Source organism: Ovis aries, chromosome 2 (genome assembly GCF_016772045.2).
Source record: "Ovis aries strain OAR_USU_Benz2616 breed Rambouillet chromosome 2, ARS-UI_Ramb_v3.0, whole genome shotgun sequence".
NCBI classification, from domain to species: domain Eukaryota; kingdom Metazoa; phylum Chordata; class Mammalia; order Artiodactyla; family Bovidae; genus Ovis; species Ovis aries.
In genome coordinates this window covers 49954614-49978789 of record NC_056055.1, presented here as the reverse complement: position 1 = coordinate 49978789, position 24176 = coordinate 49954614, and the positions used below count along the sequence as shown (strand labels likewise).

The following is a 24176-nucleotide window of genomic DNA, read 5'->3' as shown; positions in this document are numbered from 1 at the left end:
GTGTGAACGAAAGAGAAAAAAGCAAGTGGAAAAATGTCAACATCTGGTGAAATAAAACATTTGTTTGATTACAGATTAGTAATAGTTTTTCACATTACTTCATTTAAGCAACTTAAAACTTTGGAAAGTAGAGGTCAGCTACTACTGCTGAGATTGAAAAAAGGGTAGTAAGTTCAGAGGCCACAGAGGAGTGAGAAAAGGCTTGCTAGGAGACAGGGATCAAGACCATCCCCATGGAAAAGAAATGCAAAAAAGCAAAATGGCTGTCTAATAGCTGTGAAAAGAAGAGAAGCGAAAAGCAAAGGAGAAAAGGAAAGATATTCCCATTTGAATGCAGAGTTCCAAAGAATAGCAAGGAGAGAGAAGAAAGCCTTCCTCAGCGATCAGTGCAAATTAAATAGAGGAAAACAGCAGAATGGGAAAGACTAGAGATCTCTTCAAGAAAATTAGAGATACCAAGGGAACATTTCATGCAAAGATGGGCTCAATAAAGGACAGAAATGGTATGGACCTAACAGAAGCAGAATATATTAAGAAGAGGTGGCAAGGATACATGGAAGAACTGTACAAAAAAGATCTTCATGACCCAGATAATCATGATGATGTGATCACTAACCTAGAGCCAGACATCCTGGAATATGAAGTCAAGTGGGCCTTAGAAAGCATCACTACGAACAAAGCTAGTGGAGGTGATGGAACTCCAGTTGAGCTGTTTCAAATCCTAAAAGATGATGCTGTGAAAGTGCTGCACTCAATATGCCAGCAAGTTTGGAAAACTCAGCAGTGGCCACAGGACTGGAAAAGGTCAGTTTTCATTCCAATCCCAAAAAAAGGCAATGCCAAAGAATGCTCAAACTACTGCACAATTGCACTCATCTCACATGCTAGTAAAGTAATGCTCAAAATTCTCCAAGCCAGACTTCAGCAATACGTGAACCGTGAACTCCCTGATGTTCAAGCTGGTTTTAGAAAAGGCAGAGGAACCAGAGATCAAATTGCCAACATCCACTTGACCATCGAAAAAGCAAGAGAATTCCAGAAAAACATCTATTTCTGCTTTATTGACTATGCCAAAGCCTTTGACTGTGTGGATCACAATAAACTATGGAAAATTCTGAAAGAGATGGGAATACCAGATCACCTGACCTGCCTCTTGAGAAACCTGTATGCAGGTCAGGAAGCAACAGTTCGAACTGGACATGGAACAACAGGCTGCTTCCAAATAGGGAAAGGAGTATGTCAAGGCTGTATATTGTCACCCTGCTTATTTAACTTATATGCAGAATACATCATGAGAAACGCTGGACTGGAAGAAACACAAGCTGGAATCAAGATTCCTGGGAGAAATATCAATAACTTCAGATATGCAGATGACACCACCCTTATGGCAGAAAGTGAAGAGGAACTAAAAAGCCTCTTGATGAAAGTGAAAGAGGAGAGTGAAAAAGTTGGCTTAAAGCTCAACATTCAGAAAACGAAGATCATGACATCCAGTCCCATCATTTCATGGGAAATAGATGGGGAAACAGTAGAAACAGTGTCAGACTTTATTGTTTTGGGCTCCAAAATCACTGCAGATGGTGACTGCAGCCATGAAATTAAAAGACGCTTACTCCTTGGAAGAAAAGTTATGACCAACCTAGATAGTATATTCAAAAGCAGAGACGTTACTTTGCCGACTAAGGTCCGTCTAGTCAAGGCTATGGTTTTTCCAGTGGTCATGTATGGATGTGAGAGTTGGACTGTGAAGAAGGCTGAGTGCCGAAGAATTGATGCGTTTGAACTGTGGTGTTGGAGAAGACTCTTGAGGGTCCCTTGGACTGCAATGAGATCCAACCAGTCCATTCTGAAGGAGATCAGCCCTAGGATTTCTTTGGAAGGAATGATGCTAAAGCTGAAGCTCCAGTACTTTGGACATCTCATGAGAAGAGTTGGCTCATTGGAAAAGACTCTGATGCTGGGAGGGATTGGGGGCAGAAGCAGAATGGGACGACCCAGGATGAGATGGCTGGACAGCATCACGGACTCAATGGACGTGGGTCTGGGTGAACTCCGGGAGATGGTGATGGACAAGGAGGCCTGGCGTGCTGCAATTCATGGGGTCGCAAAGAGTCGGACACAACTGAGCGAATGAACTGAACTGAGGCCTCAGGAGAGCTAGGGAAACCTTGGGCGTGGAAAGGGATGTGCCAAGCAGGCCTGCAAGCCTGAGACTGGTAAAGAGAGCAGCAGTTTGCCATGTTCCCACCTCCTGGTCCCCCTGGCCTAGAATTTCACAACACAACAAACTGTGGACTACTTCTCTTGGAAGGTTACAAAAACGTTCATGGTAACCATCATTGTTGCTACTGATTACCTTCAGAGACTGCTTCTATTTTTTACCCAAAGACGTTTTCCCCTAAATGCTTGTTTCAGTGAAAAATATATTTTATACCACTCTAAAATCTGTACTTCATCCAGCTTAATATCTTAATTTTGCAAAAGAGGCAGCCTATATTCAAAGAAGCCCAGCAATGCTTATGAGGTAGACTTAAAATAAAAGAATTAGTGGAGGGAGACCACGTACAGCTAAATACATGATGGGAGGGCAGGAAGTTTTGACACAGGGTGCCCACTGGTAACTAGAGGGGGAGAAATTGCAAGGGAATAACAAAACGTAAGAAGCTTTCATCTTATTTTGTCCTCCAGAAACCAAGGATAGGCAACTGTGTCCTTCAAACTCTCCTGAGAGAAGCCCCAAAATACCCATAAATATAACCACAGGCCCAGAATGTAAAATGTTCACAAACTGAGAAGGAGCCCCCAGATGGGATTTTCTTACCCATCTCTTTTGGGGGAAAAAAGTGCACACTAACAAATGATGAAAATTAATCATTCCGTTTTTTTTTTTTTTTTTAAAGAAGGCTAACCTCTACCAGTATTAAGAGAAAGCTAAGTATAACTTTAAAGAAAACTTTACAACCACCTTATCTGTGGAAAGGAGCCATGCAAACCCAGAATGTTCTGTGTATTTGCACAAGTTCAAAGTTTCCATCCAATATCAAGGCCAACACACGTTGCCTTTATAAAAATCTAGTTAAACTAAGCACCAGTGATGCCATCATTTCTATTTCTGCCTTGTCAGATCTAAGACAGTCAATGTGAATTTGAACAATTTGAGTTTCCCAACGAGAAAATTCTCTTTCACTTTATCTAAATTTATACAGACATACATACACACACCACACACCCCTTATATACTATCTATAATTTTCTTTTCTAGTAAGATCAAGTCTTTCTCAAATTGCTAAATTAGAAGACCATATTCTAAAGCAGGTAAATGTAATCTCTTACCTTTCTATAAAGAAGTAAACTTTGTGTCAGCTTCTTTGTGGATCAAAATCAGAAGACCAAGAGGAACCAGGTTCCAATTTCTTTCAACTAAGAAAACGTTTAGACTTGCTTTTATTCCTCTCTGTCCTGAGCCTTCTGAGCAAACTGCATAGTAAGCTCCTTGCTTCTAATCTCTACAGTGTCTACTCCACTCTCAGCCCTCTGTGGCCTAGTCAGGAGGACAGGAACATATCCACCAACCTCTAAAGCAAATCAACAAGAAGAAGCCATAATTAAAGAAGGCACAGCATTGACCTCTGCACATTAAACACCAGAAGACAATGGAATAATGCTTATACAACTCAGAGAGAACTCAGGCTTTCAAATGCAAGAGAAACAGAAAAACATTCTTAGATTTGTAACAGGGTCTTGGAAAACATACCCCTCTAGTAAGCACTTAAGGAATAAACTAAAGAAATCAGTTTTAAGAGCTCCAGGAAAAACTTCAGGGAAAATTCAAACTCTTCAAGGATGAGGAAAATGCACAGTAGTTCATCTGGTGGTTAATAGCAGAAATTTTACAGAGTGAGAAATATAGCCAATTATATTTGAGTTTATACTTATTTTAAAAATTATCTAGGCTAATTGTGTAAATCTTGAAAAAAATGTTCTATTCATGCTATTTAGTAGGTGTGACTATCTTAATAGAACTGTTTTATTAAAAAAAATAAAGAAATTAAACTGATGCCTTTTGTTGCCAGTCAAATTATCAGAATTCAGCCGCCTTTAGTGAACATCTTGACCAAACTATAGAAACAGTATCTAAGTAAAATTAGACAGACCCTTTTCAAAAAGTATTTTACTCTGAAGGTACAAGTTCTTAATTCCTTTATCTGTATATTACTGTCTATGCCAAAAGATCATAGGGAAGAGGCAGCTGAAAGGGAAGAGCTGAGAGGATTCAAGGAGCTGGAGTTAACAAAAGCCTTTAGGCTGATATATGATTAGCCTATAAATATGCCCTCCTCTTTCACACCCCTTAAGGTACCTTACCCCTCCCATCAGGGGATTCCCTGATGCTGGAAGAGAGGAAGGCTTGGGGTAAAACACGGAAGAGATTAAAGAAAAGGACCAAATTCAAAAGAAGCCTTTCCAAGTCCTCTCAATTGGCCCCACAGGTGTTTCGGAAGACTGTGGTACAGCAGCGGCTAATGTGGGGATGATCCTGCGATGAAATCCTCTTCCACGGCAGAGGCTGCTGTCGGAAGCCCCTCTACAAAGCCATGAAAATGTGCTTACTCTCTGATTCAGGAAGCATGTTAAGTAACTATAATTTATATAAAGATGTGTTTATCATGAGATTATCTGTCTTAAACTTCTTTTAAATTCAACTTTGATTTTTATTCTTCACTGTTAAGTTGATCAATTTATATATCAAAATTTTCATTTGTAATCAAAATTAAGAATGTCAAATTGGAAACTTGAAACACACCTAACTCTTCTCCCCGTCCCATAATTAAAGAATAAAGTAATAACTGACAAATATGTGAGTAAGTCCAAGGATATACAAGTGAATTTTTTACCTGCCTCCATTATATAATATCTATCAGGGAAAAAGTGAAACTTCTCTAAAGAGTGCGCTTCTAAAGCAGCACATGCAGAGCTGCCGCGTTCTTATAACAGGCATAATATCTCACAGTAATATTAGCTACGGTGCCGTGTTCTTATAACAGGCATAATATCTCATAGTTATATTACCTACGGTGCCACGTTCTTATAACAGGCATAGTATCTCACAGTAATATTAGCTACGGTGCCACGTTCTTATAACAGGCATAATATCTCATAGTTATATTACCTACGGTGCCACGTTCTTATAACAGGCATAGTATCTCACAGCAATATTACCTACGGGGTACCACTCTGCCCTAGTTCTCGTCTAAGCAACTTACATATAACGTCTCATTGATTCCTTACAAAAACTTTTATATGGTGGGTGGTATTATCATTTTTATAGTTGAAGAAACTGAGATACAGAGATAAAGGATAGATAAACTTTATGAACTTCATAAATGTCCAATGGTGCTTCCGTTTTTATAAAAAAAAAAAATGTAAGGGCCTATGCATAAAAAAGAGCTGGAAAAATAGACATTAAACTGTTACTGATGACTGTCTCTAGGTAGTGTAATTATGGGCTATAAGTTCTTTGTAGTTTTCTAACTTCTCTGTATTGCACATGAATTACTCTTATACTGAAAAGGTGGAAAGCAGTACCTCACAATAAGAAGAAACAAAGTAGGCTGACATTCTTTTTTTTTGGCTCTTTTGTTTGTTTTTAAGACATTTCAGCTATCTTCATTCATCCTCCAAAACCTCTTCTAAATCCTAAAAAATAAGCAAAATTACCTATGATGGCTAAGATACTCATTTTAAATGGATCGATTTAGTATATGTATAACCCTGTATATACACAGAACATATGCTATTTATATAAACTAGACACCAGAGTGGGACTCTACGGTTACTAAAGAACACTTACGCCTACTTATTCAAGACTCTCTTTGGGGCTTCTGTGCTACAGCAACAAGTGCTCTTTGCGCTCCTCTAACAGCCTATGCTCATCACTATCACAGTATTTATCACATTATGATGACTTTACCTGTTTTTCTCCTCTGATAAACTGATTTCAGCATTTGTATCAGCACAGTGCTTGGGACATAGTAACTATTGGATACACTGGTGGACAGATGGATAGACAGACTTCCGCACATATGCACACATGGATGGATGGATGGACAAATAAATACAGAGACAGATGGACAAAGGAATGGAGAGTAACACAGATAGACAGATGTATGGTCAGAGGGATGAGTGCAGACTCGAAGTCATAACATCTTGGCTCCAGTCCCAACTTTCCAGAAACTATGTAACAAGTCACTCTACCTTTCCAGGTCTTTTTTTCATATAAAAATAAAAATGATTAGACAGACTATCTGACATTAGAAGGTACCTTCTAGTTGTTAAGTTAGATGACTAAGACTTAAAGACATTGCTCCTTCACGTTAAGCAATTAGAGAGGTTTCCTGGTAGAAATCTCACTTTGGATAACCCTGTGGGTCATATTTAAGACTGAATTGATGCCAAATCCTTAACCAGAGGCACATCCCTGACCCTACTACCATTTCTATACAAAGCTATGATTCATTTTAAGATGAGGGCTTACATGCTTTTTTAGAATTGCAGTATTGTGAGATTTGGACTTAAGACTCTCAAACACCAACCTACCCAAACTTTAAGCCTTTTGTTCTTAAATTCATGGAAAAAAAATAAAATTCAATTATATCTTTAAACTGGAGGAACTTAGCTAGAGGCTTTTTGCAAAGCAGTAGAGCACAGTCCTTCATGATGTAAATGCAGCCATTTACCTTTTACTTTTTTATCAAACTTCTTCTGTTTCATTTTTTCTCGATTTTTCTGTCGAACTTCCTTCGCTTCTTCTAATGCTTCCTGACTACCCCAAACTTCAAGAGACCTCTTCACAATCTGAAATATAGAATGCATATTTAAATTAGTTGTGATTCATTGCTGTAAAATAGTTATAATTATTAAATCCAAAGGTCTCAAAGAATGATCAAGTAAAACTTTACAAATATTTATTTGAAATTTAAAAGATTTTTAAATACTGATAAGAAAAAACTCTAATAATATCTATATCTAAACTTATGAAACCCTCAGTAAATAAATGATGAATCAGATTAAATATTTGTGAAGCACAACAGAACCAGGGATGCCTGTGTATATATAAATAAAGCTGCCCTCTGAGTGCAATTGCTTTTTTGTATTCACATGAATCAAAGATTTGGTAAATTTTCGCAGGATCACCAAAAAAAAAAAAAAAATTGCTAACCAATTAGCCATAGCAGATCTAAATATGAGGTCATATCTAAAAATCTCCCATCATAGGAAATCAATCAATGCTACTCTACTTCTGAATCAATAACTGTTTATATCCATTCAACTAATTTTGGTCTTCAAAATATGAATTTTTTTTAAAAAACTTTGGTAGCTGAATGATCTAAGAAGTCTTTATTCTAGTTTAAAACCTTGGAATTTTATATATCTATAATACATATTAAATATTATAAAGAGTATATACATAAAAATACTCTTTGCAAATATTTATTTACATTTAGGGAAATAATATACACACTGAGAACTTGCTCGAGGTATCTCTCACAATATGTTAAGGGGACCAAAATGTCCATCAATAAAGCCAAACTGAAATTTCGTAACACAAAGTGATATATACTGTTATTTCATAAATTCTAACACCTCATTTTCCACAATTTAACATCCCTGAAAATGCTGCATCACTAATGTACTTAAACGTATTTTAACAACTGAGTCAAAAAGTGGTTCAGAAGAACTGGACTCTGCATGTAAGGAAGTTTAGGAATACCTTAATAAATCTGTGGTACCTGCAATTTCCTTTTTAAGTACACACAAGCATGACTTATAGCAAAAGGGGAAAAGAAAAAACTACAGTAAGTCTAATGACACTAGTTCAGTAAAATAAAAGCACCAAGTGATAAGAGAGCACTGGGTTTGTTTAAATACCAGTACTTTTTTTTCATTTTTAATGGTACATAACTGTGAATCTTTTAATCAACAGTGTCCAACACTTAGTGAAAATTCAGTATATGTTTGGTTTTACACGTGGCTTCTTTATCAGAACATACAGGATTTTCTAGTATATTCCAATCAAACTGTGCTCTAAAGCAATGCCTCCCAGTATTTTTCACATAATGGCATGAAAAACAATATTATGATATCTGTACCACTCTGGGATAGATACAGGAAACTGGAATTAGATTCTCGGAAATTCCTGAATTTTTTTTTTATGATTTTATTTGGGGGGTTGGTGGGCAAGGGAAACACAGGCTGACTTCTTTATTTCAAGCTTTCCTTAGTTTCCAAACTGTACTTCTAACATGACCCAACAGTAATATATTTGCTCCAAAGTGCTACATCAAAAAACATAAGTAAACATGTATTTAATATCATTATGTATGACTATGACTCATGCAAAACAATAAAACAACAGGATCTTTTTAAGTCGGTAAGTAAAAACTAACCTAATTATAACTAGTTTGTTGTTAAAACATCACCTAAACCAAGGTTTAAAATGACTGAATATAACTTATCAGAGACCTGTAGTTTTAAGTAGAGTTTCATATCACCCCACTGTGAATGATGAGGATTCTTCTTCACAATAAATTTAAGCGCTGGTTCTCTTTTTTCTAAATCACAATCTTTCAGAAGGTATTCTTGTTTTGCTTCTGTTTTAGTTATAAGCTTGTGTTTATCATCAGCATCTCTGAAAACAGATTAAGTCCATTACATAAAGTAAATAAAGTTTCAAGTAGCCCCAAAACCTAGGGGCACACATGCCAAAAGAAATATATAAATGCTTTTCCCTAAAACTCTCATGGTCAGATTAGCAGCATAAGAATTCCAACAGAAAAATATTAATTCTAAAAAGCATGAGTCAGCAACAGATCCATGTTATTTAACCTTTTAAGAATTTCTTTTTACTTAAGTTCCTCTTTTCCACAAGGAATTTGAAAAGACATTGAGTATAGCAAATATAAATGATAATTAAGAAAATATAAAGCGTAAAGTCAGCATATAAGGAATATAAATACACAAGGTCCAACTGTACCAAGCACAGGTGAGTTTCCAGTTGGCTCTTTCTGAAAGCCCAGGTAAAAATGGAGACACAGACAATTACACAGCTCTTCTCATTCATTCGTTCTCCATCTACATGCTGGGTACTGTTCAAGGCACTCAGAATAAAGGAAATAAAATAAACCTCGTTTTCATGAAACTTACATTCTATTTAGGAAAAGACAATCAATAAGCAAACATGACGACAGATGAAAGTACTATAACACAAAGCACGGTAAAGGAATAGGAATTTCCGGAGACTGGGTAATCAGAGAAGGCCACTGCTGAGGGAACACTTGAGCAGGGCCTTTAAGAAGTCAGAGAACATTCCCAATAGCTAGAGAAAAAATATTTCTAGCAGAGAGAAGAGTAAATGCAAAAGCTCTAGGATAGGAGTCTGCTTCGCAAATGGAGTTCATAAGCAAGAGGGCCAGTGTGATCAGAATGCTTCAAGTTAAGTGATGGTGAGGAGTGATGGGAGATAGTCAGAGACAGGCAGGGGTCTTGTGAGCAATGGTGAAGACAATTTTATTCTGAATGGATTCAGTGCAGTTCAGTTCAGTTGCTCAGTCATGTCCGACTCTTTGTGACCCCATGGACTGCAGCACACCAGGCTTCCCTGTCCATCACCAACTCCTGGAGCTTGCTCAAACTCAGGTCCATCAAGTCAGTGAAACCATCCAACCATCTCATCCTCTATCATCCCCTTCTGCCTTCAATATTTCCCAGCATCAGGGTCTTTTCAAATGAGTCAGTTATTCTCATCAGGGGACCAAAGTATTGGAATTTCAGCTTCAGCATCAGTCCTTCCAATGAATATCCAGGACTGATTTCCTTTAGGATGGACTGGTTGGATCTCCTTGAGTCCAAGGGACTCTCAAGAGTCTTCTCCAACACCACAGTTCAAAAGGATCAATTCTTCAATGTTCAGCTTTCTTTATAGTCCAACTCTCACAGCCATACATGACTACTGGAAAAACCATAGCTTTGACTAGACAGACCTTTGCTGGCAAAGTAATATCTCTGCTTTTGAATATGCTGTCTAGGTTGGTCATAGCTTTTCTCCCAAGGAGCAAGCATCTTCTGATTTCATGGCTGCAGTCACCATCTGCAGTGATTTTGGAGCCCAAAAAATAGTCTGTCACTGTTTCCATTGCTTCCCCATCTATCTGCCATGAAGTGATGGGACCAGATGCCATGATCTCAGTTTTCTGAATGTTGAGTTTTAAGCCAACTTTCTCACTCTCCTCTTTCACTTTCATCAAGAGGCTTTTTAGTTCCTCTTCACTTTCTGCCATAAGGGTGGTGTCATCTGCATATCTGAGGTTATTGATATTTCTCCCAGCAATCTTGATTCCAGCTTGTGCTTCATCCAGCCCAGCATTTCACATGATATACTCTGCATATAAGTTAAATAAGCAAGATCACAATATACAGCCTTGCCGTACTCCTTTCCCAATATGGAACCAGTCTGTTGTTCCATGTCCAGTTCTAACTGTTGCTTCCTGACCTGCATACAGATTCCTCTGCCTTTTCTAAATCCAGCTTGAACATCTGGAAGTTCACGATTCATGTACTGTTGAATCTGAACAAATTAGAAAGTGTTAAAAAGCCTTGAGTAAAAGGCTATAGGAAAAGAGACTAATGGTGCAAAAGTGGGAGAAGAGGCCAGTTAGAAGACTACTACTGCAGCGGTCCAGGTAAAAGCTGGTAGGGGACCAGTCTAAGGCATAATCGTACAGAGAATGAGAAACGAACAGATTCAGGATATGGTTTAAGCCCTTAAATACAGAACCAAATGGATTTGGAATTAAACCTGGAATACAGAAACAACCAATGAGTGAAGTTGTCCTTTACGGAACCAGTGAATCCTGAAGAGGTAGGTACAGGACAGGAGAGGGGCGGGGGAGGACAGTTAAAAGTCAAGAATAACTTTAAGATGACTAAATAATTTGGAAGTATAAACTGAAGGAAGGAAACCTATCATTGTATGAATTCTATAATTGTCAAAGATGTTGGAAAGAAACCGAATGGATGGCTATATCCCTAATTATGTTTAAACTTTTCAAGTATTTTTCCAGACATGTGCTGTGCTCAGTCACTCAGTCATATCCAACTCTTTGCAACTCCATGTAACACAGCAGGCTCCTCTGCCCGTGGAATCTTCCAGGCAAGAATACTGCAGTGGGTTGCCGTTTCCTGCTCCAGCAGACTACTACATAACTTTAAGTTGATAATCACTGGCTTCCATTTTCTCATGGAAAAAGGTTATATGTGGTAACTTAGTTCCTGAACGCTATCTGTACTTAAAGCGATAACACTGTGGACCTTAACCACTGCGTGCATCAATGACACTGTTATGCATAAACACTGGGAACAGAGTTTATGATTCATAATTCCAATGGGTACCAGAACATTTCCCATCACTGACCATGAGATCAGAAATATCTCCCATTCTGTCTCCTAAAGATTCTACTTGGCAACAAGTCAATGGTGCCGGCTCTCAACGTCTGCAGCCGGGACTCTGAAAGGGCAGGTCCACCAGGCATGTGAGCAGTTGATCTGGGGCTGAACATATAAGCGGGGACAGGGAGCAGATAACAGGCTGAGTGAGAATCCAAGGTGGGATCTTCAGGTGTGAAAGACACCAACACAGGACTTGGCTGAGGTAAGCAGTAGGGACAGAACCAAGTAGAGTCGTGAGGGATAATTTGTGATGATATAAAAAAAGAAGTAAAGGCTAGCAGAAAGAAAGGAATGACAGAAGAATCTGATTTTTCCTCATCTATTCTCTTCCCTGCCAATTCAGAACAGAAAATGAATGGAAAGAGGTGTTCTAAGCACCGGGAGAGTGGTTATATTTTCCTCCTCTCACTGAAGGTGTGCCAGTCCTCTGACCAAGGTGGTTACATGGTGGTCAAAGAAAGAAAAAAACAAATGGATCCTTAGGGGTGGGGTAAGAGAAGGATTAGGAACCTGCTACTAGGAGATGGTTAAAGAAAAAAGCAAAAGGACATATCCACGGCAGACCCAGGGCCATCCTTCCTATTGATATGGCATGACTGCTAAGCACAAGCTTCCTGTACTTTTTGGCAAAATAGAAAACACAGAAATTTTAGGAAACTTCCAAAATTATTATGAAAATGTTGAATCCAAATGGATCAAATCAGTATTTTGCCCTAAACCTACACGCAAACGTTAAACTTCAGTAATTTAGAACATGCTCTGAAATAAAAATAAGTACCTGCAATTATCACAAGTTGCCAAATCAAAGTGGTTCATAAGGTAAGAATCCATGAACTCTTTACCGCATTCTTCACATATAACATAATCAAATTCCATAACAGGTCCTAAAGAATGGAAAATTCATTCTTAAGTTTCCTGTTTTTGTGTAATTAGAATACATTTTCCTTCATTTGTATTAGCTTACGAAATGTATTTTATGACTGATACAAATATATTTACATAAGACAACATAAAACTTTAAGTAATCTTCCATTTATTAATAAAAACTTTAAGGGAAAAAAGAAATGAGAAAGGAAATAATATAAAGGGAAAAATTATCAACTCATTCAGTATTGTTGAACACAAACCACATGTAAAGTACTTATATTATTAATACTTCCGTATTGCTGCTATAACAAATTACTACAAATTTAGTGGCTAAAATTACACAAACTTATTTTATCACAGCCTATACGTTTGACACAGGTCTCAGTGGGCTACAGGCAAGCTGTTGGCAGAGTTGTGCTCCTTTCTAGAGGTTTTGGAGGGACAATCTATCACCCTGCTATTTCCAGTTAGAGGCCACCTGCATTCCTTGACTCACGACTCCCTCCCAAAACCAGCAACTGTAGCTTCTCATATCACTATGACTTCTTCCATGATCAAACCTACCCCAGATTCTCCTGCCTCTCTCCTACTTTTAAGGATGCTTGTGATTACGACTGGATAACCCAGAATAATCTCCTCACCTCAAGGTCTTTAACCTTAATTTTATTGGCAAAGTGCCTTTCACTCTGTAAGGTAATAAATTCACAGATTCCAGGGTGATTAGAATGTGTATGTTGCTGGGGGCCATTATTCAGCCTACCACAGTATGCTGAGAGCACAAAGATTAGTCCCAAGGTGGAAGCAAGATGCGGGAGCTGCTTACACATAAGGGAGATGGACTCAACATACAACACAGAAAAGAACAGTAAAGAGCAAAACAAAAGTAAAAGAGAGACAATACAGAATTCACTTTCAAGTGGGAAACTCCCTCCATTCCACCTCCTGCCAACAGAGTAAATGGCTTCCTCTTCATCGGTCTCCAATACTAGACTGAAAATCTCTGAAAGGTAGAGATTGTACTTAGCTATACAACCTCAACACCCACTACAGAAACTACTCCAGGTAAAGTAAAGCAGAATTTTTAAAAAAGCTTTCATATACCTAGCTAAGGATCTTTATCCTATAGAACTGTTTTCTTTTTATCAGCAAATCTGAAAGTTTTACTAACAAGTCTTTAGGATGACTGCGACTGCCAAGCCCCAACTCTGAGAACTGCCACTAGCCGCAGTGGAAAGAAAAATGGAGTTGTCATTTGTTCATAATTCGTTCAACATATTCCTATCACTGCCTCTCCTTACCTACTTCCAATACAAGAAGGTCAATTAATATTCTAGCACTTCTGAATCTCACTAATCTCCAAACCCTAACAAAATCCAAGTTACCAGATGTATGATTTGCGAATATTTTCCCTCATTCAGTAGGTGGTCTTTTCGAAGGTTTCCTTTGCTATATAGAAGCTTTTTAATTTGATGCAGTCCCACTTAACTGTTCTGTTTTTTTTTAATTTTTTAAAAATATATCAGCTATAATTTATTTAAAGCTTTATTTCCAATTATGAAGGTTCTGCCTTTATTGCCTCTCCTTTTGGTGTCATATCCAAAAATATCATTAGCAAGAGCAATGTCAAGGAGCCTTTCATGTTTTCTTCTAGGAGTTTTACGGTTTGTCTTACATTTAAATCTTTAATCCATTTTGAATTATTTTGTATGATGTAAGACAGTGGCCTCATTTCATTCTTTTCCATGTGACTGTCCAGTTTTCCCAACTCCACTTACTACTGTCCTTTCTCTATTGTATATTCTTGGCTCCTTTATTATAAATTAACTGACCATACGTGTAGGTTTTTTCTGGGTTCTCTCTTCCATTCCACTGATCTATGTGTCTGTTTTTATGCCAATATCATACTTATTTCATTAGGATGGCTCTGAAATAGAATTTGAAATCAGGGAGCATGAGGTCTCCAGTTCTGTCCTTCTTTTTCAAGATTCAGTGGCCATTCAGGGTCTTTCATTGTTCATACGGATTTAAATTTTTTTCTATTTCTGTGGGAAAATGCCATTGGAATTTTGGCCGGGCCTACACTGATTCTGTAGATTGCTTTAAGTACTATGGACATTTTAACAGTAGTAGCTCTTCCAACCCAGGAGTATAGAATGTCTTTCCATTTAGTTGTGTCTTCTTCCATTTCTTTCATTTTTGTCTTACAGTTTTCAGTGTACAAGTATTTCACCTCCTTGGTTAAATTTATTCCTAGGTATTTTATTATTTCTGATAAATAGGCAGTTGTAAATAGGACTGTTTTCTTAATTTCTCTTTCTGATAGTTCACTAGTAGTATACAGAAATGCAACAGATTTCTGTGTATTGATTTTGTTTCCTGAAACTTATACTGAGTACATTTACTAGTTTACACATATACATATGCATACCCATATACATGTTTCAGAAATCATGAGTTCATATCCACGATTTTAATCTATCCAATTTTGATCCATTCCCATAGGGTTCTCTCTTGCCTTCTCCTGTTCTACATTTGTATGTCCTTTCTTCCACAATGAGAACGCTGGCTCCCAACATCAAGAAATACATTCGTCTATTTGAGCCAATAATATGTCTAAAATAATTTCAAAATTGCTCCCCTCATATCACTCTATAAAATGAGTTCAGGAATGTTGTAGTTTCCCCTTACACATATACATATGCATATATGCATATATGCAACTATGCGTAGTTTCCCCTTACCCCACCTATCTCAAACTGAGGATATACTGTCAAATACTATGCTCATAAATCATTTGGACTAGTCCCTTCTGTCCTGCCCCTCTTCAATATGTATTAATTCATTTGGAAAAATACATCCACTTGTTTATTTGCTTTTAGGTTATTTACTGTTTCTATATATGCTAACTTAACTTTTTTTTAAATATGTAAACTTTACCAGAAGTATACATACTTTTGGGTCAGTTACCCTACTGCTGTGAACCAGAGAGCTGAACAAAAGTTTACCTCCAAATATATTCACTGCAGTAATAATTATTAGAATAGAGAAAAGAAACAAAAGAGTTGCATTTAAATGAACCATGGTACAGCCATCAGATGGAATACTATGTAGCTGTTAAAAAAGAAAGCTCTGAAAGAATACTTGAGAAATGGGGAAACCACTTTTCCTCTAAACATAAAGAAAGAATGTGCTAAATTTTATCTCTTGCTTTCAAGACTCTCATTTCAACCTATCAAGATAATTTTAACTATTTATTCTATCAACCTGTTATAAGACCGAGAGCATCAACTCTAAGCATATAAACCGCATTTTTAAATGAATCTGCCAAATTTGTTTAATTTTTAATCTCCTAGCAAAACTGCCAAATTTTATCATTCTTATAAAGCCAACTTGCTCACTGACTAAATGTGTCATTTTTTAACATCAGTTTGCAAAAAATCATGCATGTTATTCAAAATGACCAATCTAGATATCTGTTTTTTGAAAACCCACTTTACCTGGTTGATGAACAACTTTCCCAACTGCATGTTCTTCCTCTTCTTCCTCCTCCAGGATGAAGCCTCCTCCTGTGTCAATTATCTTTGGGGCTGCTTTTACATTAGCCATGCCTACAAAAGTTAAGAAGTCGTCAAGAAATGAACCAGGTAAGCCCGTATGCTCCCCCCTTTTGTATACACAGGAACTTTCAAAAATTTAATATATATCAAACAAGACAAGGATGTCCACTATTACCACTTCTATTCACCATTATACTGAAGGCCCCAGTCACTGTAATATGGCAAGAAAACAAGACAAGCATAAAGGCTGAAAAGGGTAAATCAGCCTTTATTCACAGATGATATGATTATGTAATAGAGGACAGCCACAAGAATCTACAACTAGAATTAAGAAATAATACCTAGGAATAGATGTGTAAAACCTCAAAAACACCACTAACAGAAATCAAAGTCACTTCTCCCCAAATTCACCTAAAGATTCAATGTGATCCCATTTGAAACCCTAGTAGGTGCTTGCATGTGTGTGTTGTGGGTGGGGAGGAATAATGGGAGCTGACAAGCTGATCTAATGCTTATATGCAAATACAAAGAACACAGAATAGCCAAGATAATCCTGAGCAAAACTAGAGAATTTACACTACCCAGATTTAAAGATTTACTACAAAGCTTCAGTAATTATGACAGTGTAGTACTGAGACAAAGACAAAGAGACCAGTATAATAGAGTCCTGTAATAGATCTACACATATTTACAGCAAAGGCTTAACTTACAGCAAAGACTCCAAGGCAATTCAGTGAGAAAAAGATAGTATTTTCAATAAATGATGCTAGGATTTATGACTAAGGCACTTCTACAAAACAGTGAGGAAAAGATGGTCATTCCAATAAGTGAACTTTGACTCTATTGCATACAATATACACAGAACAATTTTTAAATGGATCACAATCTTGAACATAAAAGGTAAAATAAAGCTTCCAGAAGAAAACATAAGATAACATTATGAACTTGAGGCAGCCAAAAACTTCTTACACACGACATACACGTATCAGCCATAAAAGAAAAACTGCTTAATTGAACTTGACTGAAAATTATTATGACTTCAAATTTTAACAAGATGGTGGAGTAGGATGTGCACGCATCTCCTCCTGCAAAAGCACCGAAATCTCAACTAGCTGTTGAACAACTAGGACAGGAGAACACTAGAACCCACCAAAAAAGATACCCCATGTCCAAAGACAAAGAAGCCAAAAGGAGACAGAAGTTTACAGATGCCTCTTAGCCTCATTCACCAGAAAGTGAAAGTATCGATCAGTCCTGTCTGACTCTTTGTGATCCCATGGACTGTAGCCTGCCAGGCTCCTCTGTTCACTGAATTCTCCAGGCAAGAATTCTGGAGTGGATTGCTATTTCCTTCTCTAGAGAACATATGTATAAGACCATCAGAAGAAGAACCACAATCCCACAGCAGCTAGAACAAAAATCACATGACAAAAAGTTAATCAGGATGAAAAAGAGAGTTATGTCCCAGGTGAAGGGACAATATAAAACCCCTGAAAAACAACTAAATGAAGTGGAGATAGGCAACCTTTCAGGAAAAAAATTCAGAATGATAGTGAAGATGATCCAGGATCTCAGAAAAAGAATGGAGAAGATGCAAGGAATGTTTACCAAAGAGTCAGAAGTACTAAAAATAAATGAACACACATGAACGATACACTAGAAGGAATCAACAGCAGAATAACTGAGGCAGACAAATGGGTAAGTGACCTGGAAGACAAATAGTGGAAATCACTGCTGCAGAACAGATTACAGAAAAAAGAATGAAAAAAAAAAAAAAATGAAGACAGCCTAAGAGACCTCTGGGACATTAAACACACCAACAGTCGCATTATAGGGGTCCCAGAAGGAGAAGAGAGAGAGAGAAAGGACCAGAGAAAATATCTGAAGAGATAATAGTTGAAAACTTCCCTAACACAGGAAACGAAATAGTCAACCAAGTCCAGGAAGCAGAGTCCTAGGCAGGATAAACCCAAGGAGGAACACACCAAGACACACAGTAATCAAACTGACGAAAATGAAAGACAAAGATAAAATATTAAAAGGAACAAGGGAAAAGTGGCAAATAACATACAGGTGAACTCCCATCTGGTTATCAGCTGATTTCTCAACAGAAACTCTTAACTATATCCTGCCGTTCCCCCTACTTTGTAAAGTGTTGAAAGGGGAGAACCTACAACCAAGAATACTCTACCCAGCAAGATTCTCATTCAAATTTGATGGAGAAATCAAAAGCTTTCCAAACAAGCAAAAGTTAAGAGAATTCAGCACCACCAAACCAGCTTTACAACAAATGCTAAAGAAACTTTTCTAGGCAGGAAACACAAGAGAAGGAAAAGACCTACAGAAGATAAACCCAAAACAATTAAGAAAATTAAAAGGCAGACTGGCTAGGCAGATGAAAATGTTCATGTACACACTTCCACTTACTCCATCACTCTGCTTGACCTCCCAAGTTGTATGTAATTATTTTATATTGTTAAGTTAATCTTGTTCCCATTATGGCTTGTAACTGTAACTCTCTTTTATTTTTTGTCTGGCTATTGACTGTGAAAACTGACAAACATCTTTTACTACTGTGATTATGTAACTATTACTCAATACTGTTGTATCATGACTGGTCAACAGAAAAATAACAGAATTCTATATCACCCTGCTGCTGCTGCTGCTGCTGCTGCTAAGTCGCTTCAGTTGTGTCCAACTCTGTGCGACCCCACAGACGGCAGCCCACCAGCCTCCTCCGTCCCTGGGATTCTCCAGGCAAGAACACTGGAGTGGGTTGCCATTTCCTTCTGCAATACATGAAAGTGAAAAGTGAAAGTGAAGTCACTCAGTCGTGGCCGACTCTTCCTGACCCCATGGACTGCAGCCTACCAGGCTCCTCTGTTCATGGGATTTTCCAGGCAAGAGTAATGGAGTGGGTTGCCATTGCCTTCTCCATATATCACCCTAACTACCATTTAATAGAAAAACCTGTAATCACTTTTTAAAGTCCAGATGCATATCAGAATCACCTTGGAATTTTTTGAAAAACACAAATGCCCAGGTATCGCTATTCTTCGCCAGAGCTCCAGATATGTTTCTAATGAGCAGCCATGTTTAAAAACAACTGGACTACATGGTGATCTTTTACTTTTATCGAGTTTGTTTCACATTTTCTATTTCATATTCAGTGCTCCCATTTAATTTTCCAATTTCTCCATCTTTTTTCATGTTCTTTCTCAAGCCTTTATCAAGTGTAGTAGAAAAGCTTTTATAAACAAATATATAAACAGTATGTATAATAACTTTAGAAAACATGAATTTTGCCTAACTAAAAAGTTTATGACAGTTTGAATCCACTTGCTTGACTCAGTATGAACACAATGCTAGATTTCTAATTAAAAAAAAAAAGATATTCAACAAGCAACAAAGGTTTACAGTACAGCACAGAGAACTATACTCAATACCCTGTAATAACCTATAATGGAAAATAACACACGTATATGTATAACTGAACCACCTTGCTGTGCACCTGAAACATTCATTTTAAGTCAACTATACTTCAATAAAATATATAAAGAAAAAAAACTATTAGAACCTCTATTCATCAAAAGACACCATTATGAGAGTAAAAAGACAAGACGAAAATTGGCAGAAGCTATTTGCAATATGTATATCTGACAAAAGACTCATATCCAGAATACACAGTGAAATCCTATAAAAAGGCTTCGATGGTGGCTTAGATGGTAAAGAATCCTCCTGCAATGCAGGAGACCCAGGTTTGATCCCTGGGTCAGGAAGATGCCCTGGAGAAGAGGAATGGCAACCCACTCCAGCAGTCTTGCCTGGAGAATCCCATGGGCAGAGGAGCCTGGCGGGCTGTTACGGGGTCGCAAAGAGCTGACACAACTGAGCAGCTCACACTTTCACTTCAGTGAGAGAAAACCAGCCTTAAAAAGAGGCAAAAGACCTGAAGAGAAACTTCACAAATGAGAACATGAAAATATCCAGTAACCACAAGAAAAATGTCTATCATTAGAAATTAGGAAAATGCAAATTAAAACCATAATGAAACACCACCACTCCCACCAGAATACTCAAAATGAAACAGACTGACAATACCAAATGAAGATGTGGTATTGAGACTGTCCTATATTGCTGGTAAGATTCTAAATTGATACAATCATTGTTTGGAAATGCCTCAGTTCAGTTCAGTTGCTCAGTCGTGTCCAACTCTTTGTGACCCCATGAACTGCAGCATTCCAGGCCTCCCTGTCCATCACCAACTCCCGGAGTTTACCCAAACACATGTCCATTGAGTTGGTGATGCCATCCAACCATCTTATCCTCTGTCATCCCCTTCTCCTCCTGCCCTCAATCTTTCCCAGCCTCAGTGTCTTTTCAAATGAGTCAGCTCTTCACATCAGGTGACCAAAATATTGGAGTTTCAGCTTCAACATCAGTCCTTCCAATGAACACCCAGGAATGATCTCCTTTAGGATGGACTGGTTGGATCTCCTTGCAGTCCAAGGGACTCTTAAGAGTCTTCTCCAACACCATAGTTCAAAAGCATCAATTCTTCGGCGCTCAGCTTTCTTCACAGTCCAACTCTCACATCCATACATGGCCACTGGAAAAACCATAGCCTTGACTAGATGGACCTTTGTTGACAAAGTAATGTCTCTGCTTTTTAATATACTGTCTAGGTTGGCTATAACTTTCCTTCCAAGGAGTAAGCCTCTTTTAATTTCATGGCTGTAATCACCATCTGCAGTGATTTTGGAACACCAAAAAATGAAGTCAGCCACTATTTTCCCATCTATTTGCCACAAAGTGATGGGACTGGATGCCATGATCTTAGTTTTCTGAATGTTGACCTTTAAGCCAACTTTTTCACTCTCCTCTTTCACTTTCATCAAAAGGCTCTTTAGTTCTTCTTCACTTTCTGCCATAAGGGTGGTGTCATCTGCATATCTGAGGTTATTGATATTACTCCTGGCAATCTTGATTCCAGCTTGTGCTTCTTCCAGCTCAGCATTTCTCATGATGTATTCTGCGTATACTAAAGCTAAATATACATTTCCCCTAGGAGCCAGGATTACATTTCTAGGTATATACGGAATAGAAATGTGTGCATATGTCCACCATAACACATATATCAAAATGCTCACAAATGTTTTCCTTTTAATAGCTCCAAACTGGAAACAACCCAAATTTCCATCAAAAGGAAAGTGGAAAAACTACAATGTAACAACATTTAAAAAGTACTATAGAACATATAAATGAACAAACTACTAATACATGGAACAACAGGGATGAATCTCTCAGGTATTACTTTGAGCAAAAGAAGCCAGATACTGTATGATTCCATTTATACAACGTTCAAAAACAGATGGTACTAATCAAATTGTCAGAAGAGTAGTTACTTCTGAGGGTGAGTAACTGACTAGGAAGTGACAGTAGGGAAATTTCTAAGGTTCTGGAAGTGTCAGTACAGTATATCGATACCGTGGTATTAGACATGAGCACCCACACAGGTAAATTCAGATAAGTGCATTTTACATTAACGTATGGTATAACTAATTCTTTAAGACAAAGAGGTATTATTTTGCTTAAATCACTCCCCTTCCCTGGCCTCAATTTCTTTTTCTATTATATAAAGGGATTAGAGTATAATAAGCCTGTTTCTACAGTTAACAGCAATTTTCATATTTTACTATATCGCCTGTTCATCTCCTTATATCCCTGCATTAGCCTGAGCTCTTTTATCTCTATAATTCTGAAAAATAGTTTAGCATTCCAAGAATATTTACTTACTGGATAGAAAATGTACCAGACTCAGAATATGATTTTGATTTCATGAATGTTATAAGAAGGGAAGCTGTAGTTATTAATACTATAATTAGAGCAGGATCCTGAGCAATGCTAAATCATGCCAAATTTCCCAGGACCTTAGCACTACTCTTAGCAACACATTCTAAGCAAGTTCTTCTCCGTCTTTTTCAAGGCATATGTCATAGCACACACAGAATATGAAAACTATACATATGGAAATAAAAGTATCACAAAGAACAAAAATCTCGGCACCTAACTTGAAGCACAGGCTGTCTACAATACAACACAGTTCAGTTCTTTGGTAAAGCCCAAGAAATCTTACAAGATATTCATGCTGCCTTGCTTTCCATTATCAGACATTTAATACCACTTTATGCTCTACTTTCCACCCCTGTTCTATAGCCATTTTACACATTTAGAAATCTTTCATCTTTTCCTGACCCTAGAATGCTTAAAAGTGGTCAAAATGTGCAGATTCAGTGTCAGTGTGAATGAATACAGACATGCAGCTAGCTCTTTTCACTCTGCCTTTCCTCTGGCTGATGAGAAGGGGTAGTAGATGACACAGTTCTGACTGAGCTCAACTGCTCATGTAGATATGGACATAGGTTTAGGAACACAGGTGCTTCACATTATAGAGGGAGTCCTGAAGAACCACATGTCAACCAAACTATACTTCTCTGGTGAAAATGATTAGTTGACCCCCACTAGAGAATTACATGATAGGCAAAGAAATAGGCAGCCAAGTGCGGCTCTAAGAAAAGGGAAAGGTGAAATCCAAGAACAGCCCCTCATCCTAAGAGTGAAAGAAATGCCTGGTATAGCAGAGGCAACTAGTGAGCAAGGAAAGGCCCTGAATCCAGGGTCAGACGACCCGAGTTCTAGTCCTGATTAGCCTTTGCACTTACTGGGATGAACCTGAGCAAACCCCCTTTCCTTTACTGATCCTCAATTACCATCTCAGTACAATACGGATACCAAGCCCTGCCCTAACTAATTCCAGGTTAGCTGTTTGAGTCAAATTAGCCAATCTGAAAAACGTGAAGCACACAGGTGCCACTCTGTTACCCCCACGAAGCCAGGAGCTAGCGTCTGTCTGCTCCCAGCACCTGGCAAGCACTGCGTATCAGCCCGTGTTATGTGGATGCATGAAAGAGCTGGTGCAGAACTACTACTCAAATGTGCTATAAGGTCTAAAAGCTTTACTCAAAGACCACCCCCTGGGACCCGTGGCAACTGCAGGAAGAGAGCAGAGGAGAGCTGAGACACTGGCTGGCACCTCCAGACGGCGAGGGAGGCTGCATCCCCAAACTAAGGACGGTAGCTGGACAGCCCAAGGCAGAGAAGAAAGGCCAGGGCTGGGAGTCAGGGTCGTTTTGTGGTCTTGGACAGTCCGCAGTGACAATCTCCGACGAGCGGATTCCCTACCCCGCTCCCCTAAGCCCTCCACCCGCCCCTACCCTGCACAAGCGTCTGCGCTCAGACGCAAGAGGAGGGACGCCCCATCCAGGATGCGGCTCCCGGTCCCCCAGAGAAGAGAAGAAGCAGGCGCCGCCAAGGGCCCAAACCTCCAGTAGTTGCAGCTGCCGTCGCCGGGTAAGGCCGGGCCGCCAGCCGGGCCTGGCGCAGCATCAGCGCCCGCTGCCGCTTCCGCTCGATGCTCGCCCGCACTGAGGCAGACAGTTCCGTTGGTTGTTCTGAAGCCGCCGGCTCCGACGAAGCTTCCCCGGCGGCGGCCATCTCCAACCTCCCCAAAGGTCCGCGGCTCTAGCTACGCGCACGCGCACTGGTAGTCCAAAGCGTGCCCGAGGCTCCCCCTCGCGAAGTCGCCAGCACCGCCTCCTATCCCGAGCGCAACTGCGCAATTAGAGAAGGAAGTGGGGAAGGACTGGGTGGAGGAAGAAGTCTGCGCACGCGTTGGCGCGGAAGGTACCTGCTGGTTTATACATAATCCAGCGCAAGAGCCAGTGCAGAGATCAATGATCAGAACCTGGTCATCTCTAAAATAAATAATAGTTTCGCTTGGTAGTTCACAATACGGACTTTGGAGTCAGTTCAGTTGCTCAGTCGTGTCCGGTTGTTTGTAACCCCCATGGACTGCAGCACCCCAGGCCTCCCTGTCCATTACCAACTCTCAGAGCTTGCTCAAACTCACGTCCATCAAGTCGGTGATGCCATCCAACCATCTCATCCTCTCTCGCTCCCTTCTCCTCCTGCCTTCAATATTTCCCAGCATCAGGGTCTTTTCCAATGAGTCGGTTCTTCGCATCAGGTCGCCAAAGTACTGGAGTTTCAATTTCAGCATCAGTCCTTCCAATGATATTCAGGACTAATTTCCTTCAGGATCAACTTGTTTGATCTCTTTGCAGTCCAAGGGACTCTCAAGAGTCTTCTCCAACACCACAGTTCAAAAGCATCAATTCTTCAGCACTC

At 38.9% G+C, this 24176-nt stretch overlaps 1 protein-coding gene across 5 annotated transcripts in view; it reads right to left on the bottom strand.

The window, feature by feature from the left end:
• Nucleotides 1–24176, bottom strand: part of XPA (XPA, DNA damage recognition and repair factor) — a 141474-nt gene that overhangs the window by 18222 nt on the left and 99076 nt on the right. Inside the window, exons 1-7 of one of the 5 annotated variants that reach the window (XR_009599197.1) lie at nt 23312–23516; nt 15870–15980; nt 12284–12389; nt 8524–8689; nt 6738–6855; nt 5587–5697; nt 3463–3575 (exon numbers count right to left, since the gene is read on the bottom strand). Coding sequence is in view for 3 of the 5 variants with exons in the window: in XM_042243219.2 (XP_042099153.1) it covers nt 3445–3575; nt 6738–6855; nt 8524–8689; nt 12284–12389; nt 15870–15980; nt 23312–23483 (804 nt within the window). In the remaining 2 variants the exon portion in view is untranslated. Of the gene's footprint in view, nt 1–3334; nt 3576–5586; nt 5698–6737; nt 6856–8523; nt 8690–12283; nt 12390–15869; nt 15981–23311; nt 23517–24176 lie in introns of those variants that run through there. The other 4 variants (XR_006058627.1, XM_042243219.2, XM_004004232.6 and 1 more) reach the window with 4 other exon arrangements.